The 24,318-nt window shown below is 40.0% G+C and overlaps 1 protein-coding gene across 8 annotated transcripts in view; it reads left to right on the top strand.

Moving 5' to 3' along the window:
* Positions 1-24,318, top strand: part of blnk (B cell linker) — an 88,175-nt gene that overhangs the window by 38,016 nt on the left and 25,841 nt on the right. For 4 of the 8 annotated variants that reach the window (XM_031905047.1, XM_031905048.1, XM_012966532.3 and 1 more), the window contains exons 2-7: positions 12,321-12,386; positions 15,935-15,991; positions 21,409-21,464; positions 22,282-22,322; positions 23,056-23,209; positions 23,810-24,081. In XM_031905047.1, coding sequence (XP_031760907.1) covers positions 12,321-12,386; positions 15,935-15,991; positions 21,409-21,464; positions 22,282-22,322; positions 23,056-23,209; positions 23,810-24,081 — 646 coding nt within the window. The remainder of the gene's footprint in view (positions 1-12,320; positions 12,387-15,934; positions 15,992-21,408; positions 21,465-22,281; positions 22,323-23,055; positions 23,210-23,809; positions 24,082-24,318) is intronic. The other 4 variants (XM_031905049.1, XM_031905050.1, XM_012966533.3 and 1 more) reach the window with 1 other exon arrangement.

Genomic DNA, 24,318 nt, shown 5'->3' with positions numbered 1-24,318 from the left:
CAGCTTCCCTGTCCCTGCTGAAGAGAAGCCCCCCCCCCCAGAGCATGATGCTGCCACCACCATATGTGACAGTGGGGATGGTGTGTTCAGAGTGATGTGCAGTGTTAGTTTTCCGCCACACATAGCGTTTTGCATTTTGGCCAAAAAGTTCCATTTTGGTCTCATCTGACCAGAGCACCTTCTTCCACATGTTTGCTGTGTCCCCCACATGGCTTGTGGCAAACTGCAAACGGGACTTCTTATGGTTTTCTGTTAACAATGGCTTTCTTCTTGCCACTCTTCCATAAAGGCCAACTTTGTGCAGTGCACGACTAATAGTTGTCCTATGGACAGATTCCCCCACCTGAGCTGTAGATCTCTGCAGCTCCCCCAGAGTCACCATGGGCCTCTTGGCTGCATTTCTGATCAGTGCTCTCCTTGTTCGGCCTGTGAGTTTAGGTGGACGGCCTTGTCTCGGTAGGTTTACAGTTGTGCCATACTCCTTCCATTTCTGAATGATCGCTTGAACAGTGCTCCATGGAATGTTCAAGGCTTTGGAAATCTTTTTGTAGCCTAAACCTGCTTTAAATTTCTCAATAACTTTATCCCTGACCTGTCTGGTGTGTTCTTTGGACTTCATGGTGTTGTTGCTCCCAATATTCTCTTAGACAACCTCTGAGGCCGTCACAGAGCAGCTGTATTTGTACTGACATTAGATTACACACAGGTGCACTCTATTTAGTCATTAGCACTCATCAGGCAATGTCTATGGGCAACTGACTGCACTCAGACCAAAGCGGGCCTGAATAATTACGCACACCCCACTTTGCAGTTATTTATTTGTAAAAAATGTTTGGAATCATGTACGATTTTCGTTCCACTTCTCACGTGTACACGTGTACACGTTTATTCCAATAAAATTGATTCATGTTTGTGGCTGTAATGTGACAAAATGTGGAAAAGTTCAAGGGGGCCGAATACTTTTGCAAGCCACTGTATTTGATCTAAACTAAGATATAATGAATCCTTATTGGAGCAAAAACAATCCTGTTGGGTTTAATTACTGTTTAAATAACTTTTTTAGTAGACTTAAGGTAGGGGATCCGAATTACGGAAAGACCCCTTATCCGGAAAACCCAGGGTCCCGAGCATTCTGGATAATGGCTCGCATACCTGTATATATAACCCCTTTTTATTTGTGCAAATATATACAGGATATATATATAGAATTGGTGAAGCGACTGTATTGCACCCCCCCAAAGATCATATATAAGGGAAAGGGAATAAAAAGAAGAGAAAGAGGAAATTCTTTGTGCTATAAAATGCTGGGGCCACTTACTATATCATGAAACGCTGGGGTCGCTGTTCCATGAAATGCTAGCTTTATTGTGCCATTAAGAGCTGGGGTGCCTGTGTCATGAAATGCTGGAGAAATGTTCTTATGAAATGCTGGAGCCAATGTGTCATTAAAAAAAAATGGGGCCTTTGTTCCATGCAGTGGAGGGGCACTGGGGACCATTGTAGAATGAAATGTTGGAGTCACTGTCATCTGCCACAATATTCTGGGGTCACTATCTTGAACCGCTGGGGCCACTGTATCATATATTGCTGGGGTCACTGTTCCATGAAATGCTGGGAGTCTTGAAGCACTGTGCCATGGCATGCTGGGCCTGTGCCAGAGAGACTCACAGAGCTGTTCCCATTGCTTGATGACAGTTCAAGGTTCACTGAATCTGCCCCTGGGAGTTTTAATGTACTAGGGTTTGATCTAAGCGACACAAGTGGTGTACCCTTTCATGTCTATGAAGCCACATACAACTGCTCATATTTGGGTAGACATTTTTTTTAATCATTTTAAATTCCATTCAACTCACATGCAGTTATGTAACGAGAGTGATACTCTATAAACTGGAGGGTTGTGATTTCACTGCTACCGGAACCCAACAAACACAGCATTTACCACTGGGGTTATGTAATAAATGGTGCAAATTTGAAATGGGTCTAGTTGCCTATAGAGACCAATCAGCAGGTAGCATTTACTGGTCATCTGTTTAAAAGCAATCAACTTATTGGTTGCTATGGGTTACTGTATCTGTACAAATGTAGTGTATTTTATTACTTCTTAATTTCCTTTTGTTGTGGATGCCTAGAAATAGTCTTTCAGAAGAAGCAGTGGAAACTACACTAGCAGATGAAGGCCTTGTACAGGCACAAACTCACTCATATTGTCCTGTTTCCATTAAGTAATGTCAATCTGTCTTTTTGTGGCAAATTGTAACTTTTACCTTTGAAACCCACTCAGCCCTATCACAAACATCACCGGTGATGTTGCCCATACCAACCAATCAGATCTTTTGTTTTCTAACGTGTAGGTGACTGTTCAAATCTAATTGCTGATTGGTTACTATGGTCAGCATCACCAGTGATGTTTGTCTCCAATGTTACAGGGTAACAAAAAATAAAAAAAACTGGTATAAAGGCGATGCCTTTATCGGCTAACTATGATAATCATAGCAAGCATTCAGAACATTTTAGTTCCTTTTTCAAGCTGATTAATACACCTCTTAGTCACATCCCCAGGCTTGGTTTTGGCAAGCAAGGACACTGACCCACAACTCCTGGTACCTCTGACAGTCTACTGAGCCCTTTCCCCTGTATACTTTCAGCCAATTCATCTTGCTTATTCTGACTATTGAAATAGGAAAAGTATATTACTTTGTCTTTTTAAATTCTAGTGTCCAATGTGGACCCCCCCTCCGCAGCAGATATACAGTAAGGCTGACTAGGCACAGAATTAACTTTATACGAAAGCTGGCCATACACACACCGCTAATATCGTACGAAACCTGGTGTGTGTATGGCAAGTCGGCGAGGCGACCAATATCGCAGGAGTCTGCTGATATCGGTCGACTCGCCGATCGGTGGGTTAAAAGATTTTGATCGGGCGCCATAGAAGGCACCTGAGCCAAATCTGCCTTCAGGGCTGAACCAGCAGAAGGAGGTAGAAATCCTATTGTTTCTACCTCCATATCTGCCGTTTCAGCCCTGAACGTTAGTGGCGGATTGGAACGATCATTTGTGCAAAAGATCAAAAATCACCACGTTTGGCCACCTTAAGATCTCATCACAGTTTTGGCCATGCTGCTTACAGAGATGCTTTAATCAGAACACAAACGGTTTCCTTTTACCTGTAAAATGGTAGGTAGGGGTTAAAGCCTTATCATTCAATCTGTCCCTTTGTTTGCCAACAACTGGAAGAGAGAGAGTTAAATGGTATGTAGTGCTGTACAGCCATAACAACATGCCGCCTGTAATGGGTGTCATTATAAAGTTGCTGGGGTTGCACTAGGGAGAACCAAAGCTGAATGTTTCCCAGCCCAAAGGTTTACTAACTGTGAACTTATCTCAAAATCAAATAAGCTCAGGAGCGAGATTATAATTACAAGCAGAGCAGTTTTATTAAGCACCTTGAAATCATGAGAAGTGCATATCAGCAGTCTGGCCGCTCCTGCTGTCTCAGCTACACGGGGCCTCTCTATAAAGTCTTGCTTAATAGTTAGCATAAAGTAACTTCTATATAACATTCCTCATATACAGAGATCTCCTTGGTACATCTAAGGCTAATGTCCCACGGAGCAAGTTAGTCGCCCGTGATAGATCTCCGGTACTGCAGGCGACAAATCGCTCCAAAATGCCTTTCCACCGGTTGTAAGGCCTCTGTATCGCTTCAGCTTTCCAAAGTCACGTGACGTTTCCTCCTGCGGGCAGATTTGTGTGACTTTGCTAAACTGGAGCGATGGGTAGGCCTTTCCACCCGCGACTCCTGTTGTTGCTGCTGGAAAGGCATTTCGGAGCAATTAGTTGCCATCAAGTACAAGCTACTGTTTTATTATTACAGATAAAACCTGAAATTTTTTAAATTAGATTTGTTTGTTCATAAAAGAGTCTATGGGAGAGGGCCTTCCCATAAATTGGAACTCTTTTGGATAATGGGTTTCTGGATAATGGACCCCATACCTGTAGTTGCTATTGAAAGCTGTCTTTGTCTGCCCTTTGTACTCTTTACACTGGTGGTTCCAACTTGTAAATCACCGTAGCATTAGCCATGCTGAGTAACAGACCCGGGGAGAAGCATGCAAGGCATTGTAATAGGGTGATCAGATAACTTGGAAATGCAGGGACACATCTAATAAATGCACGTTGGGTGTTTTTATTTAATTGCAGTTAGTTCAGCCCTTCTAGCTGGATTCTCTAGACGTGTCTCTGAATTTTCAAGTGATCTGGTCACTCTACATTGTAAGAAACAGTGTCCAGGCAGGACAGTTATGTATGCAGCATATGCAGCTTACTGTATGTATCAAATTCTGCATTCAATAAAACAAGCAATTTAGGAATAACTTTAAAACCATTAAACCATTAAAAAAACTTTCCCATATAAATATTCAATTAACTTTTCTTTCTGCAATATTCTATTTTGGGGTTTATGTATTCTCTAATATTGTATGAACATATTTATTTTAGGGAGCCTGAAAGGTTTCTTGAGGCTAAGACGACAGTGCCAGATTTTCTGCACCACAGCCACTTGAGATTCTTGAATTCACTCACTATCTAATAATTCCTATGTAATAAAAGGCTGTGTGTTTGCCCGAGAGCAGTAACCCATAGCAACCAATAAGATGTTTACTTTTAGACAGATGACCAGTAAATTCTACCTGCTTATTGGTTGCTATGGGTTACTGTTACTGTAGTGCAGTGCTGTCCAACTGGCGGCCCCCCTCTGTGTGGCCCCCCACCTGTCTGGCTGCTTTGATGGCTTACTCTTGTGTAAGCTTTAAATGGTATCAGTACTGTGATTAACTGCCCCCCCTGCATGGTTCTCACCTCAGATTCAGGCTGTAATCAGGCTGTATTGTTTAAATATGTAATCCCCTGTACTGTTCACACCTTTTAATCTCTGCATTGTTTACCCCCTGCAGTGTTCACACCTCAGGCTCAGGCTGTAATCACCCCCATTGTTCCCCTGTTCACACCTCAGGAGCAGTAGAAACCCACAAATAATCCCTGCATACTACAAAAAGAACATATACTGAGGTGGTACTGCAATTAAAAAGTTTTTTAATATATAGTTATTGTGCAGACTGTAGGAGCAGTGCCAGCATTGTGTCACTGTAGGCTGCCTGTGTGTGCACACAGCATAGGGCAAGCAGAGTATGGCACACACAGGCAGGGTAGGGAAGGCAGAGTATGGCACACACAGGCAGAGTAGGGCAGGCAGAGTATGGCACACACAGGCCAAGTTTGGCACAAACCAGCCAAGAATGGCACACACAGTGAAAGTATGGCACGCAGGCAGGGTAGGGCAGGCAGAGTATGGCACACACAGGCAGGGTAGGGAAGGCAGAGTATGGCACACACAGGCAGGGTAGGGCAGGCAGAGTATGGCACACACAGGCCAAGTATGTCACAAACCAGCCAAGAATGGCACACACAGTGAAAGTATGGCACGCAGGCAGGGTAGGGCAGGCAGAGTATGGCACACACAGGCAGGGTAGGGAAGGCAGAGTATGGCACACAGGCAGGGTAGGGCAGGCAGAGTATGGCAGGTTTTTGCTGTACTACAAGCATTAATATGGGTATGATCATGTGATAACATGGGTGTGGTTTCAAGTGGGTGTGGTTTCAAAAAGGGGAGTGGCCAAACTGGCTTCCATTATTGGCCCTCCACCACGTAGATCGGAAAAATTCCGGCCCTCGGTACAACAGAAGTTGGACAGCACTGCTGTAGTGCCTTTTATTACATAACTCCATTAGACATTAAAGTTCACCCATTGATAACTACACTTCTAAAATCCCATAGGAATGAATAGAAAGTGGGTGAATTTTTCTGTGGTGACCTCTAACATCTTGATAAATCGGCCACATAGTGTACTCAGAGCTGAGGTTTCACAATACAGGTATGGGATCCCTTATCTGGAATACTGTTCTTTTGAACTATTATAGAAAGTCTCTTCCATAGAGTCCATTTTAATAAAAGGTCCTCCAATGCAACGACAACTTCCGGGTCAGTGCACACAGGAATTCAAGCAGTTTATGACAAAAATTCTAAATGAAGCATTTAAAAAAAACAAGAGGGAAAAGGGTAGGCCTATTATTAGAGATGTTTTGTAGTGAATAAGGTAGTGAAATATTTATGTGTTACTGTTCCTTTAACATTTTTTAAAATGATTCCCATTTTGCATAAGATTTTGGGGTGATACAAAGCTTTGCCTTAATAACAGTGCACACAAAATGGCGCCGGCCTGCTGGCTGTGACTACTAATTCCAAGACTGAAGGGAAAATAAATTCAATCATTGAAATAGTGTAAGTAAAGTTTATTTTGCTCTACTAACCTGATTCAAAAGGATTTGGAATTATTTCTTAGGGTGACAGGTCTAAATCTAAATCTAAATTACCCCTTATCTAAAAACCCTCAGGTATAAAGCAGTCTGGGTAACAGACCCTATATTGTATAAACTTGTATTATGACTTGATCTGCTGTATAGAAAGACCACCTACTTCTGACTACTTCTTTGCAGCCCACAAGAAGAAAGAGACCTACATTTTCCATCATCCCCAGCCAATAGGGTGGAATGTACTATGTCTTTTTACTTTTCTTTTGGAACATTTTTTTTAAATAGCAACAAGGAAGTCCAACACAAAACTACAACCCAAAATAGTAATTGGTTATGAATAAGGGGATTAAGAACATAGAGGTCACTGTTGTTCCGTATGTTTCTGTACCATGCAATTCAGCTCCCTTTATTCATAGCAAATCTACTGCTCTTAGATTTATGTTTATGCTCATGTTTGATTTGAAAATAGACCTTGTTTGCAAACAAAAAATGATCTGGAAAGTTCTTCATTGCCTTCTGCAGCTGAGAATTTGCATCTGACAGGATTGAACAAAAGATCCCATAGTTCTATGATTAGGCCTGTATGCACTATCAACATGCTGTGGAATTGTGTGCCATGTTTGATATTTAAACACTGATTTCCAAAATGGAAGTAATGAACTGTGACTGCTGATACGGACTGAAGAGCCCCTATGAGAGAACGTTTGTTTGACCAAATGCAGGAGATTAGAGTGGCTCCAGCCTGTATCACGCGCAAATAACGTCCTTGTTTAATAAAGCTTAGTTTTTATGGGTAAGGTCATTTGCTGGGAACAATTGCACTGCACATTCCCCTAAGGCTACTGCCGCACTGGGCTATTTCTCAGCCCCCATATAAGCACAGGCCAAGAAACGGCCCTTCTGCTCGCGTGTGCGCTCTCCTATGTCTGCACCCTGAGCTGACGCAGTGCGGCAGTAGCCTAATGTGCAGGGAAATCACTGCCAGTGCATTAAGCCACACACAGATCACTGGCTGCAAATTGAAGGTGGCTAGAAATTAGGGTTGCCACCTTTTTTTTCTATGGAATACCAGCCATTGGGTTTGGTGGACAATGACGTCACCGGGTGCTAGGTGGGGGGAATGGGTTGTAAGGGGGGGCGGATGCTGTTTCTATTTAAATAGGGGCTGATTAGCCATGGAGAGAGTCGAAGAAGGGAGGGATCTATAGGTAAGGTTGCTAGCCTTACAAACTTACCAGCAGACTATATTACCTATAAATTTGTAACACCTTCATCAGCCCTAGCTGGCGAATTGCTGACTAGGCTGGTCAAATACCAGCAGGTAGCAATTCTAATAGAAATATGATTTTTATTCCATGGAACCATGAGAGAGCCACATGTAGTTGTCACATAAGACCCAAACTTGTGATTCTTTTGACAATTATTATTATAACATATTTATAAAGTGTTGTACTTTGCAGTACAGGTATGGGACCCATTATCCAGAATGCTCGGGACCTGGGGTTTCGGGATCTTTCCATAATTTGGATCTCCTTACCTTAAGTCTGCTAAAAATTATTAAAAGACTAAATAAACCCAATAGGATTGTTTTGCATCCAATAAGCATTAATTATATCTTAGTTGGGATCAAGTACCTGTACATGATACTGTTTTATTATTACAGAGAAAAAAAAGTCAATTCTAAAAAATTTTAATTATTTGATTAATATGAAATCTGAATAATGGGTTTCCAGATAACAGATCCCAAACCTGTACTCATCAAATATACAGTTAACATACAAATACTGGGCAATACAGGAGGCAAAGGACCTGATAATTACGGCTTACATTCTAAAAGATGAATGGTTGTGTTGTATTAACCATTTAAGGACAATGATGCTGACACAAAGTGTGGAGATCAGGAGTGAAACCACCCCCGTTGCTGGAGGCATTACCAACTGCACCCTGTATGTATTGTGAAATCATCGTGGTGCTAGTGGGTAAGGTGTTTCTTTGAAGCTCAATGCAACATAACCACAGTAAGGCACTAGATTTGTGGTTGCACCGGGGATGATTTAGCCTTGCTTTCACAAGGGGTGCGGGCACTTACCATCCGGGTTTTTGTTTTTAATGAATTGCTTAAATAATAGGGAACAAGTAATAGGGAACTAGGACTGTGCATTAAGCAGAGGAAAGCTTTGCTTCATCTATTATCCACGTTCACAATATAGGGATTTTTTTGAGCCCAGCAATCTCAGAGGATCCCCTGGTAAAAGTAGAAATAATGTATTGTTACATTGTATAAACACTGTTGGATATGGGAATTTTCCAACACAAAACTTGTAGCGTTTAATACCCACAGAATTTCTCTTGTTTTCATTTCATAACTGTCTTGTGACAATGAATCAGAGAGACACAGAAAGTAGCGGCCTTGGTACAGACTGACCATAAGTGGTGCCTTTAGGGAGGATTTTAGCACACAAAGATGGCACCGATGTGTTTCATGGGCTAGAAGTCATCCACAAAACCAGAATTACCTCCTTTGCTTACAGTTTGTGTGAACAGAGCATTTAGTTCATTACTGGCTTTGTGGGTCATTTTTCTAGTGTTCTTTTTGGCATTCATGCTGTCGTCATTTCTCCATTATCAATTTGTTTTGTACTTCTTTTCTGATCAAAGTGGTGGTCTCTCCTACCAGCTTTTTGCTGTCTTGGTCATTTGCTACCTGTTTGCAGGATATATGTTGCTAGAGAAAGGTGGCATTATCAGCTCGAGCCATTACTGGACGGAAGAAACTCTGGTTTCTTGATTTGTCATTGCTTTGAACAGGACAGGATTAATAGAACACATGTATGCTTCCTCCATGGAGTTTGTATTTGTCCTTCAAGTTCTGGCTTCATTTTCTTTTTAGCGCTTGAAAAGACTTTCTTACTGGCACACTGCTCTCAAGGGTATTTTTACTTATAGCTGTTTCATCAACCTGTTGAGTTGGGGAAATTGAGATGGACCATAGTCTTTCCTAAGGTTAGCATTTCCTTTGTCAATTTCATATCAATCTTTGAGAAAATGACTTTATCTTCCTTTTGGTCTAATCCTAAACTAGACCAAGAAAGCCAATGACAGACTGTGGAATTAGTATGAGCTATTCTCCACTATTTAGCTTGAACAGTAACATGGTACAAGTTTTATTATGCCAAAAAATCTGAGGAGTGGCATGGCTGCTTCTAAAAGAACTATGAGCCATTGGATTATATCAGTATTGTGATGGTTTGCCAATAGCAGGCAGTTATTTTCCTTAGAACCTGAAAGTTCACATTCTGCCATAGATGTGGCCAAGGCAATGCCCTGAAAAGAATCCAGAAGGTCCTCCCTTACATACGTTGAATGCCTGGTTGTATCAAGATGCAAGATTTGTTAGGAAAGTTCTTGATTATATTTTGCGTTGATAAATTTCCTTCGTGTGTGTCCCTGTCTTCTGCGGCTTTGGTCATATGTTTCCATGGTAGCTTTGAAAATAGAGGAATTTTACCATCATCAATGCAAACTATCCATCAAAACACTGACACAACGCCTGCATGCAGAAAGGCAAAGGGGAGGGCTATTTAAGAATAACTTGATTACCACAGTAACGGTTTTGATTATTTATTTTTATAAAGTTTCCATGATATGGAGATTATATAGAATTTTTGTTTTAAAGATAATCCCACTTGCTCTGACCTTTTACAGAGATACATGTAATAGTTTCCACAGCTTGGGAGAACTGACAGTGCATGATTTAGAGAGTGGTACTTTTAGCAGCATGGTGTTATATTTAGTAGTATGAAAAAGTAATATATCCTCGCAAGCTTCACTTTTTGCTTAGTGGAAAATAATACAGATCTGTTATTATTCCTTATTCATATAGCAACAGCATATACAGCAGCACTTTACAGAGATTATACATCATTCCTATCATTCCCTGCTCCAATGGAGATTACAGTCTAAGGCTCCAAATTCACACAAACTATGGTCAGTTTTATTAGGAACCAAGTGACCTGTCTGTATGTTTTTTTGGAGTGTGGGGGGATACTGGCAAACAAAAGGAATTCTGGGAGGATACTGGGAAACCCACACAGACATGGGGAGAATAAACCAGCTCCTTGCAAATAGTGCCATGGCTATCCTGCACTGATTGCAGTTTATTTGAATCCAGTTAGTCTGCCCTGAACTGGGATCCAAAATAGGTCCTGGCATCCAAGTACATAGAGGCCCCACCAGCCCAACAAATAGTGACTGTCTATGGCATCTTTCAGCAGCCCCTCTGGCATTTACAGAATCCACATATTGCCAGTCTGGGCCCTCAGTTAGTGCAGTCCTTCTAGCATGATATTCTAGTAGACGTCTCCCATAGTTGGCACATTGACAGCACTTAACAGGAATTTGCACAGTGATTAGTGGATGAGAATCATTTTATGCTAATCCCTGTTGATTGCCGTCATTGGGACCTGTTATATGTTTATTTACTGCACTGGCAGCCAGGTTTTATTCCAGTTTTTTGGCGATCTTTCTATCACATATATACGGTATAAGGGCATGAGTGAGTTATATAATATAAATATAGCTAATAAATAATTATCATCATTATGTAAAGATGCTTGGCAGTTCTAAATCTGATAAAACATAACTTATGAGGACTTTCATTTCCCCAAATGTGTTTCCTGTGTGTATCCCCTGGTGCATTTCACCACCACTCCTCCGGCCTGATTGGCATACCTTCTTTCTGCAGTCACATTTCCCTCCGACAGTTACATTTATAATTGCTAACGGCTCTCTGACCTGTAATAAGCACTGCCCTTCTCACTGCATTCAGCTTTTCTGAATGACACTCAAGTCAGAGGGTGTGGAAGGGAAGGCTTACACTGTCCCAGTCTGGCACTCATGAATGCAGCACTGGTGAATGCAGGCAGCCATGTATTCATCAGGGAGGCACTGCCCTGTGTCTTTGGGCCCTAACTGATGGAATGTTAAAGAAACCACTATGCCTGCTTTAGCATTTAAAAAGGGACCTTACCCTCCCCAAGAAGGTTCCGAGCTGTGCAGCTGTGTTGCCATTGTGCCATATTACTTCCAAGTTATGCCTTTATAACAGCAGTTTGCAAACCGATACATGCCAACTGGAACCTGCCCTTTGGGCCTTGGCCAGCGTGCATATGCCTGGTCAGGTATCACTGAGATCCATGCAGGGAACTGAAGTAACAGCTCAAGTTGGTGGCTGCCAACACCCCTGCGCAGCTTTGCACTCCGCTCGATGCTACAGGGCCACATATAGGGGTTGATTCACTAAATTGCGTTAAAATGAGCATTATTTATAGCATGCGTTAAAAATATCGCTTCTTATTTTTTGCGACTTAACGCACGATTCACTAAAAAGACACGCGTCAAAATTTAGACGCAATGCTGTTTGCGTTACTTAACTTGCGATGAGCGATTCTCTTGCGTTATTTTCCACCGCGTGCGTTATTTACTGTCGCACGCGATATATTTTGTGCTATATTAGCGCGCTATTTTAAGCACATAACCATTACTTTCAGAAAAATACTGTTCTGATCATTACCTGAGAACTGGAGGCTGCATCACTCTGGGGCCAACACAGACTTGAATAAATCCCACTGCAAAGTCCATTTTGTGTTGCCAAAAGCTCACGAACCGCAATTTTCTTTTAGTACCGCCTGCCCCAAGTAGGTGTTAATCTTCGCACAGACTAATGCGATATTTAGCCCATTTAACGCTTCATATGTGTTTGTGAATTTTATCTTGGCAACGACCCATCGGCTAAGTAGCTATAACTATCATAAATATCATGGCTCCACAGACTGATGCCGAGTATTGTGTTAATATATAATTAGATTTTGAAATTAAGCCGCTTGCTTGCAATTAGCGATGAACCACAAAGTGTTTCAATAATTGGCTTTTTCTTTCCTCCCGTCTAGGCAACTTCAAAAGATGGTTCATGATATCAAGAAAAACGAAGGGGGACTCATGCAAAAGATCAAAAAGTAAGTCCTGTTTCATTCATAACACAATGATTAAAGTGCACAATCTATTCTTTTAAGGGGCTTTAAAAATGCACTTTAGGGTGAATAGAGCATCATTACAATTCTGTGTGTTGGGAGATTAGATAATAACAGCTTGCCGGCCCTGAGAGATTGAGAAGCCAGAGTTTCTGTATTACTTAATGGGGCCAGGGGGTTGGTATGGGATGCGGAAAGGAGCTGCTGCGGGTGTGTAGGTATTGTGCAATATAACGAGACATGATGTAACACTACAGTGAGCCGCAGACTTCAAGTATACAATAAATAAGCATTGTGGTTGGATAACCTTATACATCTGTCAGCATATTAAGCATCACTTAGGGACAAAGAAATCAAACAACTGAAACCTAAAGCATTCGCTGCAGTTTGAATGTTATTACAGTTACTACATTTTCTTGACACATATACCATAGCAGATTAATGCACCAGTTTGTTAGACTGTTAGAGCAGTCGAGCAGTTTGGTACAATGGGGAGTTAGAGTTCAGCAGCAGCACCAGTCATCTATAGCAACTCCATTGAATCCTTAAGGTGGACTTAAAAAAAAAAGCTGTATAATAGATTTGAAACAACCATTCCGGTTATAAATGTATTTAAAAATCTAAACTGTCAACCAGATATTGTCTGCCCCACCTCTGTGTCTCCGGCATAAAGGCAGGACAGTGAATTACTTTCACTTTCCATTCAGATGTCACTGCACTCTGTACATTCCTCCTCCCTCCTCACAGTCTATAACTGTGTAGGCTGGGCATGGGCATTAGGGTCCCCCATTCTGGCGCGTACACAAGATTTTGGAGTGATAAAAAAACTTATGCCCACAAAATGGCACCTGTCTGCTGGCTGTGATTGTGAATTCCAAGACTTAAGGGAACAAAATTTAAAGAATTTATATAGTGTAAGTGAAGTTTATTTTGCTCAACTTACATGAAAGAAAAGGATTTGGAATTATTTTTTAGGGTGACAGGTCCCCTTTAAGGAAAAGTATACTCCTGAACAATGCAGGTCTCTTTATCTGAGACACACATGTCCTTTAATAGTGCCAATTATAAGTCACTTGCAGTAGCAGTAGCAACTATTGACACAACCTTCTAAGCAAACCATGGCATTTGCAGCAGGTTTAGGCTGATTTCCCCTGGGTTTCCTTGTATCAGTGTGAGCACTGGTGTGTAATCCATCAGAGTAGGCTTGAGGCGGCACGTTGGTGGTTGCTGCAAGTTTGAAGGAGATGGGCAGAAGCACCTTTATGAGTTTCACATCCATTTTGTGCTTTCCACAGTGCACTTGTGTTTATAAATTAGGCAAACAGGTCGCGATTCAGCGATTCCTAAGATTCTTTTTGAAATATGTACCACCCATTCCAGTGCATGGTAAATCTTAAACAATCAAAAACAAATACAGATTGTTCTTAACTCTGCTCCCAAATCACAGAATAATGACCAATATAATCCGTAAATTCTTTTTTGTAACTGGCAGTTCTGACAGCAATCCGTGATTTAATATTTTCTATATAGTGGGAAGAAGAAGGGAACTATCACAAATAATGGTCAGAGGTCAGATTTTGATTACCAGGTAGATCTAACAAATCTTTTAGAAGACGCTCCCTTTCCTAGCAGATGTATTAGAGCTAACTCAAATAACCGACTCCAGCACAAACAAACTCTAACAAAATAACTGACTCTGGCACAAATCCTGCTTGTAGATAGAGAGCATTTCTGGTTATTTTAAAGCATGAACTCTAACACATCTTCTAGGCAAAAGCAACCCCCCATAAGATGTATTAGGCCTAGCTGTCTGATATCAGACCCAACTCCTGCATGAAGAGAGACAGACTACTGAGAGAGGGATAGTGAAAAGTAACTTGATTATTTCAGAAGCTCTACAGAAATTTTAATTAATTATATTTAGAAAGCTTCTTATTTCAGTGAGATAAAGCTTATATTAAAAGGTTATATTCACGATAGTTCCCCTTTTAATATGTTTTCTCCCTTTATCTAACTGCTCTGTAAGTGAAAAGTAACTGTTAGTAACTGAAAACCTAATCTTTTTTGGCTCAGGCCTAAGACACACAGTCCAATTCTGAGACAGCGCTGCTTTATACACAAAGAATTTGTTTTTTAAATGAATCCCCATATACAAATCAGTTTTATATTAGAAATCACAATTTTCTCACTTCTCCAAAATTATTTTACATCCTGTATTATCTTTGATTATCTATGTGCATGACCTTACAGTGCCTGTTTTGGTGGTTTTCCATGGGTAAGTTAGTAATTTTTCTTTTCCCTGATGGCGTGCGTAACTTCTGAATGTCAGCCCTCACGACTCACGCAAGCTCGGATTTATATCCGTGTTACATTTAGTTCCACGCAGAACATTGCAGAAGTGAGGTCTCTGTCACTGTTAACCCATTGAAAACCACTTTTGTATTAAATGGCTACAGGTTTGGGACCTTTTATGCAGAATGCTGAGGGGGTTCTGGATAAGGGATCCACAGTTTGGATGAACCATACTTAAGTCTACTAAAAAAAATCATTTAAACATTCAATAAACCCAATAGGGCTGTTCTGCCCCCAATAAGGATTAATTATATCTTAGTTGGGATCAAGTACAGGTACTGTTTTATTATTACAGAGAAAAGGGAATAATTTAACCATTAAATAAACCCAATAGGGCTGTTCTGCCCCCAATAAGGGGTAATTATATCTTAGTTGGGATCAAGTACAGGTACTGTTTTATTATTACAGAGAAAAGGGAATCATTTAACCATTAAATAAACCCAATAGGGCTGTTCTGCCCCCAATAAGGGGTAATTATATCTTAGTTGGGATCAAGTACAGGTACTGTTTTATTATTACAGAGAAAAGAGAATAATTTAACCATTAAATAAACCCAATAGGGCTGTTCTGCCCCCAATAAGGGGTAATTATATCTTAGTTGGGATCAAGTACAGGTACTGTTTTATTATTACAGAGAAAAGGGAATCATTTAACCATTAAATAAACCCAATAGGGCTGTTCTGCCCCCAATAAGGGGTAATTATATCTTAGTTGGGATCAAGTACAAGGTACTGTTTAATTATTACAGAGAAAAGGGAATCATTTAACCATTAAATAAACCCAATAGGGCTGTTCTGCCCCCAATAAGGGGTAATTATATTTTAGTTGGGATCAAGTACAGGTACTGTTTTATTATTACAGAGAAAAGGGAATCATTTAACCATTAAATAAACCCAATAGGGCTGTTCTGCCCCCAATAAGGGGTAATTATATCTTAGTTGGGATCAAGTACAGGTACTGTTTTATTATTACAGAGAAAAAGGAAATCATTTTTTTTTTTTTAAATTTGAATTATTGCACTAAAATGGACTCTATGGGAGATGCCCATCTTGTAATTCGGAGTGTTCTCAATAATGGATTTTTGGATAAGGGATCCCATACCTGTACTTTCAACCAATGTTTTTCTCCATCTGTATTTCTCTAATCTGTGATTGTGGGAACTTTTCTCCCTTGATGCCTAGGTTCCAAAATGATCAAGTGGCGTTATTTTGCAAAACTGGCAAAGAAACTTGGGATCGGTAGGAAACCACAAAATTTGCATGTTGTATTTTCTGACCAATCAGTCTTCTTGTTGTCTGTCTCTACACTCTCTCTTCTATTCTGTCTATTTTATTTCTATTTTGTCTAGCAATATCATTCCTAAAGTCATTGAAGAATTTGACAGGTTAAAAACTTTATTGCAATAAGTATAGTATACCTTAAGAAGGTAATATGATTTTTTTTTTTTTTAAAATTATGAAGGTATTTTATTGAATACATTATACAGGAGTAGCTCCTATATAGCACCATTTTGTAGTGATGACTTAATGAATTTATCACATTCAGGATAATCAAGGTGGGAAGCAGATGGTTATGCTGAGAATCTGCGGAACATCAATGCCAAAGCAAATCTAACAAAAAGCTCAGGGGCATATTGAGAAGGTATCTGTATTATATAGTGAATAAAGTACCCCCTATTGTAAAATATAAGAATATTATAAGTTCCATAACCATATAAAGGAACAAGTCCGAAGGCCAAGTGCTTTTATGCAGGTCATGGAACTCCAAGGTGACTTCTAATATCCTTTATTATAATACATTTTTTTGCTTTTATTATAATACACATATGGATATCATAATATCCTTTTGCCCATAGAGGTCATGTAGCAGCATTTTTTTCTGTTTTCAGTCTCTTTATAAGAAACTGTCCCATTATACATAGTAGTTTTGCAGAATGTTAGTTCTACTGCTTTAAGATGCAGATGTTATAATTGCTTCCTTTTATACATTTATCACAATAACCCTTTCCTTCTTAGCCCAGCCTGTGGCTGAGAAGGGACTTGATGGGCCGAGTCCATCCTTCCCCCTTTAATGATATTATTGGTGGTTGCAGAAGACAAACAATACTTACCTGCACCCAAGCCAAACACACGACTTGTGGATTTTGGCCCAGCCTCCACATTACTAATCTCTAAGTAGTTGCTAAGGTTTCTGCAGACCAGTGTGATAGAAAATCACAACAACGTAAACCACTGCTCATTACCAAACAGCGGTTAGCTCATGTGGGCTGAATAACGTCATATTCTCAGCCGATCTGCTATTTTTGTTTTGGAGGTTTATAGTACGCAAAGCAGGTACTAAAGGAAGTAACTTTCTTGAGACTGGCCAATGTGGCTTGGAATTAGTTCCATAAAGAGTTTACTTGTACTTCCTTATAAAGAGCTTTTAATACAAAAAATGTGTGTGTACATCCAGGTCTGGACTGGCAATCTGTGGATTTTGGCAAATGCCAGAGGGGCTGCTGTAAGATGCCATAGACAGTCACTATTTATTGGGCCTTTGGGGGGCTGTTTGGGCCTCTGTGTACTTAAAATACCAGGTCCTATTTTAAATCCCAGTCTGGGCCTTTGTACATCTGTCCTAGATTCTGGATTGATCTAAATGTAAAGAGTCAGTGGGGGCTCTTAACTGATGGAGTTGTTATATGGAGTATACAAGTAGATTTTTTCGTACAGCAAGTGAGAAAAGTAGAACTATGTAGGACTTGATTTTAGATCCTGCACCCTGTGCAGCAAATGGAATCACAAAGTGACTGATACTCTCATGTCTTGTAGGTCTGATGGGATAGGATCAAAATACAGCCCTTAAAGGGTTGTTCAACTTATTATTAACCTTTACTACTATGCAGAGAGTATATGCTGAGGCCATTTACAATTGGTCCTCATTTTTTATTTGTGGTTTTTAACTGATTTAGCTTTTTGTTCAGTTGTAATTGTAGCAGCTATCTGGTTGTTAGGGTATAAATTACCATAGCGACCATGTCATAGTTTAAATGAGAGACAGAAATATAAATAAGAGAGGGGCTGACTAGAAAGATAAGTAATAAAAAGTAACAAGAAAATTGTGACCCCCCCATTTTATAGCTGGAAAAAGTGATCTCTGTTTTATTTACCGTTTACCTAATTGTCCTCCTCTTCTCTATTCACAGATTAGAGCTCATATATCTCCGACACTTAGGGGCAAAAGCTGGCTAGTTCATGTAGCAGTCAGTGGGTATTATCCTAACGAAATTCAAGCATTTTTTTTCCAAATATTGCCAACTCACAGACCAAGCTGAAGTTAAATTACATATAGTTAATTCATCACTTCTGCGACATGCAGCACTTTTATACCTGGTGGCAGATTAAAACAGGCATACTGCCCATAGCATGAAAGTGTTTTATTTCTAGAAAAATAAAAAGTAAAGTATTGCACTCACAATCTTGTGGATTAAAAACAAGTGTTTCGGGATTTTTTTTGTACCAAGGATTTGAGCGTTACTTTGGGTGTGAAAGAAAGGAGGCGTTCCTCTCCCCATATAGCAAAAACAATATCCTTGTAGCCTCACAGAAAAAAAGTATTTTGGCTGCTGGGGTCAGTGACCCCCATTTGAGAACTGGAAAGAGGCAGAAGGGAGAGGCAAATAAATCAGAAACTAAGTATAATTATGTAGTTTTCAAAAGTTGCCTGTGTATATGCCTCTATGCTTTTCATATATGGGAACATTTTCTTTCTGCTTTTAATCAGGAAATATAGTTTTCCCTTTATCTAGGTACAGCCTGGCTGTGAGTGCAATAATATAGTTGGAGACAAATATACTTTCTGCTGACGCCATGTAAGACTGATATGAATTTCTTTTACCTTACCCCCAACCGCTCCAACCTATGGGCAGCTATCAACGTGCTACATAATTGTCCTAATTTTCACAGGCGTAAGGGTCAATTTAATTTTGCCAAGGTTATTTCTGTAATAAAACTTGCAGGATAGCACTTTTCTGAGCCAGATGGCTGAGTGAAATTTGCTTTCAAAATAAAAATTATATATATTTTTTTGTTACCTTAAATATCCAAGTGACGTACAGTAAAAATAGCATTCTTTTACTTCTGAAGTAGAAAGATTGCCAAGTATCTTGTAGGGGCGATGTCACAATTTGCAATTTAGACTTTGCATGTGCTTTTTTGAATCTTATTGATGGACCCTTATCCCATATCGTTGATGTATGCCATGCCTTGCCATGCTAAAGTGGGCATTGATCAAATAGCTGATTAACAGTAACTTGGCACAGGTACAGTATTAGTGAAAATAGCCCCAGAGAGAAAGGAAATGTTAATAGGATAGCCCACTCTCTTGCATGTTAGTCCATCATACAGCCTTATTTATTTGGAAGCCCATCTAGCATATTTCCTATACTGTAGATGATATTCCCTCATTGCATATCAATTGGGTTAGCCTCATGTGTCAGAACCACTCATTCTTCCAACTTCCTGCCAATAATTAGAAAATGAATCAAAACCACTGGCCATGGACCTCCATTAAATCCCTGTACATAAATCTAATGATACATTGGGCTACTCACTGAATGGCACAATGGAAGCATTCCACTGCCTTGCTCCACCAATAAATTGCCTCTTCGTCCTCCATTGTGTGTTAGGACAGAATCTGTCTCCGTCTTCACTTCCCCTGCTGCACCTGGAGTCAAGAACTGGTGTCTCATGGGGCAGCTCTTACATGCATAGTTATTATCAGCAGAGTGGACACATAGTTGATTTAATAAGTGTTGTTGCAGTTGTAATTTATCTTTTAATCTGCTTTGGAGCGAGAATTGTAAATGGACTTTCTAGGAGCCTTAAGGAATTTTTTCCCAGAATCCTGTTATGACATTTGCATACGTATGAGGCGGTCTCCTCAATCCCTTTAGCTTAATAGGGGCTTGTGACATTCAATTATTTACTGACATGGGACAATTGGATATAATTTTTTAATATTTACTTTAATAGGAAAACTAAACCCTAAAAACAAATATTGGTAGAAATGTTGTATTTTATATACTGAACTTACTGCACCAGCCTAAGGTTTCAAAATAATCCAGGCCTTTAGAGTTGTGCATAGGCGCTCCCCATCTTGGATTTTGTTAGGAGTTAGTCAGAGACACTGCACATGCTCAGTGGGCTCTGGGCAGCTATTGAGAAGCTAAGCTTATGGGGTTGTTGCATATTATCAAGTAGAAAATGATGTTCTAATTTCATATAAAGTGAGGCTATAGGGCTGCTTATTACATTCTGATATAGATTGCACTGGTTTCTGAGCCTAATTATTTGTTAAGCTTTAGTTCTCCTTTAATACTTACAGGGCAATCATTGAACTGTCCTGGTATGCATTTTTGTCTTTAGAAAGCAACTAAACCAGTCCTTATGAGTGTTACCATTATAACATCACACAGGGAATCTGCCTGTTTTTCATAGAACATGTTCTCTCTACACAGGATAATGGCGTGGTTCATGTTATTCATGTTTTAGAAGGATGAAAAAACTTTTTTAGTACTTTACATATCCATACATAAACTTCAGTGCAGCTTCTCAATAGCCATTTATGCACAGTTTTCCTCAGTAGGAACAACATGCACATTCTTTGCCCCTATCAGTGCTACGGAGTCATTTGCACATTATCTCCAGAAACACACAAATGACACCACCACCTACAACTATTCATCCAGAACCAGAGCCATATATCCAAACTGGTAGATGGCCCGTTTCAATCTCTTTAGATCTTGTGTGTGCAAGATATCAGAACATGGCTTCTAAGAGGATAGGAAACGGAGAGCAACCAAGCAAAAAAAAAAATAAAATAAGTTAGGGTAAGCAGGGTGAAAAGGAGTCAAAAAGCCCTTCCTTATGTAAGAAATGCAATAAAAAATCATCAGAAAATAAAAGGTATGCACAGGACTCTTACTACACACATAGCACTGACTTAGATTCAAACCATAAAGCTACTGATTAGCTATAATAGTGCAAGCTACAACACTATTTATTCTGCAGAAAGCATAACTGAGTAAACAGCCCTAGAAACTCCCTGTGTTTAAGATAACAGCTGCCATTTTAGCTTGGTCTGACTTTACTTCGCTGCTTGCATCTCTCCTGATACCTGTATCTCTTGCTGCTGAGGGGGAAAGAGGAGCATGCTGTGCAGGCTTGTGCCATGCCCTGAAGGTTTTTGCTGGGAGAAGGAAATCTGACACAGAAGCTCATGTGTGCAGAATAGAAACAAGGGAATGCAGTGTTTCTTTTCACAGAGGACTTAGCAGCATTACTGTACCTGTACTGTTTATGGCTGTATTTACATGGACCTTTCTGATAAAGCTTTCTTAGTTTTAATCTTTCCTTCTCCTTTAACCCTATGGGCAAAGACATGCAGATTGCTCTTTGTGTCCCTGTGAGCAATTATGCGTACAGAATATTGCTACATTAACACCTTGTAATGTCTTTAGTGCGTGTTATGTATGTGTTTGTCTGTGTATGTTCTTCTGCCACTTGTGCACTTACAACAGCCTTACATTTCCAAATATTTCCCTGAATATTATTTGTTCCATATGTTACATGCTATTTGTCCCTCTGCCACAGTAATTTGTTTCCTATTGCAGAATAAAAATCAAACCGCCACCGCCTCCGACAGTTCCACAGAGAGACTATGTATCAGGTAAGAACGCAGCACATCAACAGTCATTGAAAGGAGGACTGTTGTGAATAAAACTCATTCGAAATACTCGATTTAAAACAGAAAAATCCTCCTCCAAAGCAAGCCTGATTATGTTATTAATGTGGAGTCTATGGGAGATGGCCTTCCCATAATTTAGAGCTTTCTGGAAAATGGGTTTCTGAATAACAGATCCTATGCCTGTACTTTAATTTGCTTTTCTACCATATGGAACCACAGTTGCAGTCAGGGTCCTTAGTCTGCTCTTTAAAAACAAGGAATTTTTTTTAAAAAAAATCTATATATATATATATATATATATATAATAATAGCTAGTGTGTCACTATTACAAATACATTGATGAAGCGCACTGTTTAGGGAGGGTTTTCCTGCAGAGGAGAATAATATATGGTGCTGGTTTCACTTTGGACTAAATGTAATATTATCTTTAAAAAAGACCACTTTATTGGAGCTCCCTATAGATCCTCTCTGGGCCCTATCTGTGTTTCAGATGTGGGGTGGGCATGTTGTAACTGTCCCTGCCAGAAGCACAGTAGGAGGGGGACAGCCAATCGCAGATGGCTGTACCACATGCAAAGATAGGCTTCAGTCAGTATCCTATTAGTTCAGCCTAGCTGCTGATTGGTTCCTTTTAGTGATGTGCCGCCCTCCCCGCCCGCTACATAACTGCGCCACTCTGGCAGCATCTATTTATCGACGCACGCCCTTCCCTGCCTCACCCCATCTGTGACGTCAGAGACGGGGTGGGCACAGTTATATAAGTGTTCATTATTGTTGTTTATGTTCTTGTTTGCTTAAGGTGAAGTAGAGGAAGAGTTTGATGAATGGTCAGATGAAACGGTAAGAGATTTGTACCTTTCTGCTACTTTCTATCAACGGCTTCATGCAAACTGTATATATAAACACATTGAGACAGTCCCCCCAATTTAATTCCCTGGTCCCCAGATTGCACAGTTCTCCTACAGCACATACAACCCATGCATAGCTAAACAATAGCAGTGGGTGCTGATACCCTTCAGAAGAGATGTGGCTCTAAAATCAAAACAGGATTTTTATGTAACACCAGTGTAGCTACAAACTCCATCTTAAAGGGGCTCTATACACAAATATATTCCTCCTTGTTTGGACTTGGTTTTATATTATCTCTTTGTGCAGGCTAGGAGAAAATAGAAATAGCTGTTTCTGCTGATATTACAGAGTTAAGTTGGGTTAAAAAAATACCGAAGTCCATCAAGTTGAACCCCTCTAACTGAACCTTTGCTTGGAGTATTTCTGGTTACACTAGGAATTCCATGGAGGTCTATGGGCTATGTGATAAAGAAGACTCAGGCCACACCAGCTAAGAATAATTCAGAATAAGCTAGATTGAAACTGTAATATCGTGGTTTCCCAAGATGGCACTTGCTGTTACAGTAATATTTAATCAATTCATTCTGAATTCCTGGATTGCGATTCTTACAATATTAAGCTATACATAAAGTGTTCCATTTGGAAACCATCTTCTAATGACCTGTAGAAATGCAGGAGACAAGAAGCAACACTGTAGCTGGAAATACGAATGTTCTCTTTCTAGGGGAGTGAGTATGAAGATCCAGATCCACAGTCGGACTCGGAGACGTATGTAGTGCCAGGGGAAGAAGATGACAATTATGAGCCACCCCCTACAGAATCCTTTAAGACTCTTCCTTCGTCTTTTGCTTTTAACTCTGCTGGAGGAGGATATGCAGGTAATCCCAGATCACTAATATATCTCTTGTGTTAAATACTCTGATCTCTCTAAACTTGAGAAACACTCAACATTTTTTATATCGGTAACTCGTGTGTTACTTGGTGGAGATTTTATACAGGCGTGTGTTTTATTAGCTTTAATTCAGGACATAGAACTTGCATACTGTAGGCACTACTGAACATTCTCTGTTTTGCTTTGATAAAGGGCAAACAAAATGATTTTGACATTGATAATATCGATTACAAATAATCAATTTTGTCACGTTAACTGTTTTCCTTATTTGCTCAGATGTTTTCCTTGGGTACTGAGAGTTTATCGTACTTCTTTGTCTGTAAAAAAAAAAAAAAACAATTGAACTGCGCTACAACAAACTTGGAGATAATTAGTGCATTGGGATATTTGCAGAGCAGAGGCAACCAGTAGCCAATCGGAATTAGAAACCATTTGAGCAGCTCATTGAAAAACTGTGAATTCAGTACCAAACATGTAGACTCCTTAATGCATGAAATAACTGTAATAGGTTTTATAAGAAACTGAACCTTTCTAGCATTGCTTAGAGATGGTTTAAACCTTTCATCCTATGTTTTTTCTTTGCAAGATAAACAAGGAAGCAGGCAACTACCCTCTATACCAGATCAAGCAAGCAAAACGCCTATGAGGTTACAGCCAAATGTGAACCAAACATTCCCCAAGGTATCGCCACCTTTGCCCAACCAGCGATTGCACAATGGAACAAAGTCACTACCTTTGCCCGTACCAAAGCCTCCTTTGCCAAAGCAACCGGTCGCTCCAAGACCCCATGCAGTGTCTCAAATCCAGCCTGCCAGCAAGAAGCCAATGGCACCTCCAAATAAAAAGTACATGGATGAGGTAACTATTGCCAGATTTTTTAGCTTTGGGGGGGTCCAAGCTGTTGGACAGTGCTTGTGCTACTCATATTAGCAGGGCCGACTGTATTAGGATGATGATGCCGGACAGGGATGTCGATGGAGTCCTTAAGTTATCCATTTACATTTATGTATAGCAGTTGGAAGTTGTAGTGGTAGTTTTGGTTTTTTTTTTCTACCAGCTGCAATATGGCCCTGAGTGCTTCTGTGCCAGCTATCA

Source organism: Xenopus tropicalis, chromosome 7, assembly GCF_000004195.4.
Source record: "Xenopus tropicalis strain Nigerian chromosome 7, UCB_Xtro_10.0, whole genome shotgun sequence".
Lineage (NCBI taxonomy): Eukaryota > Metazoa > Chordata > Amphibia > Anura > Pipidae > Xenopus > Xenopus tropicalis.
This window is presented reverse-complemented; position numbering and strand designations above follow the sequence as displayed.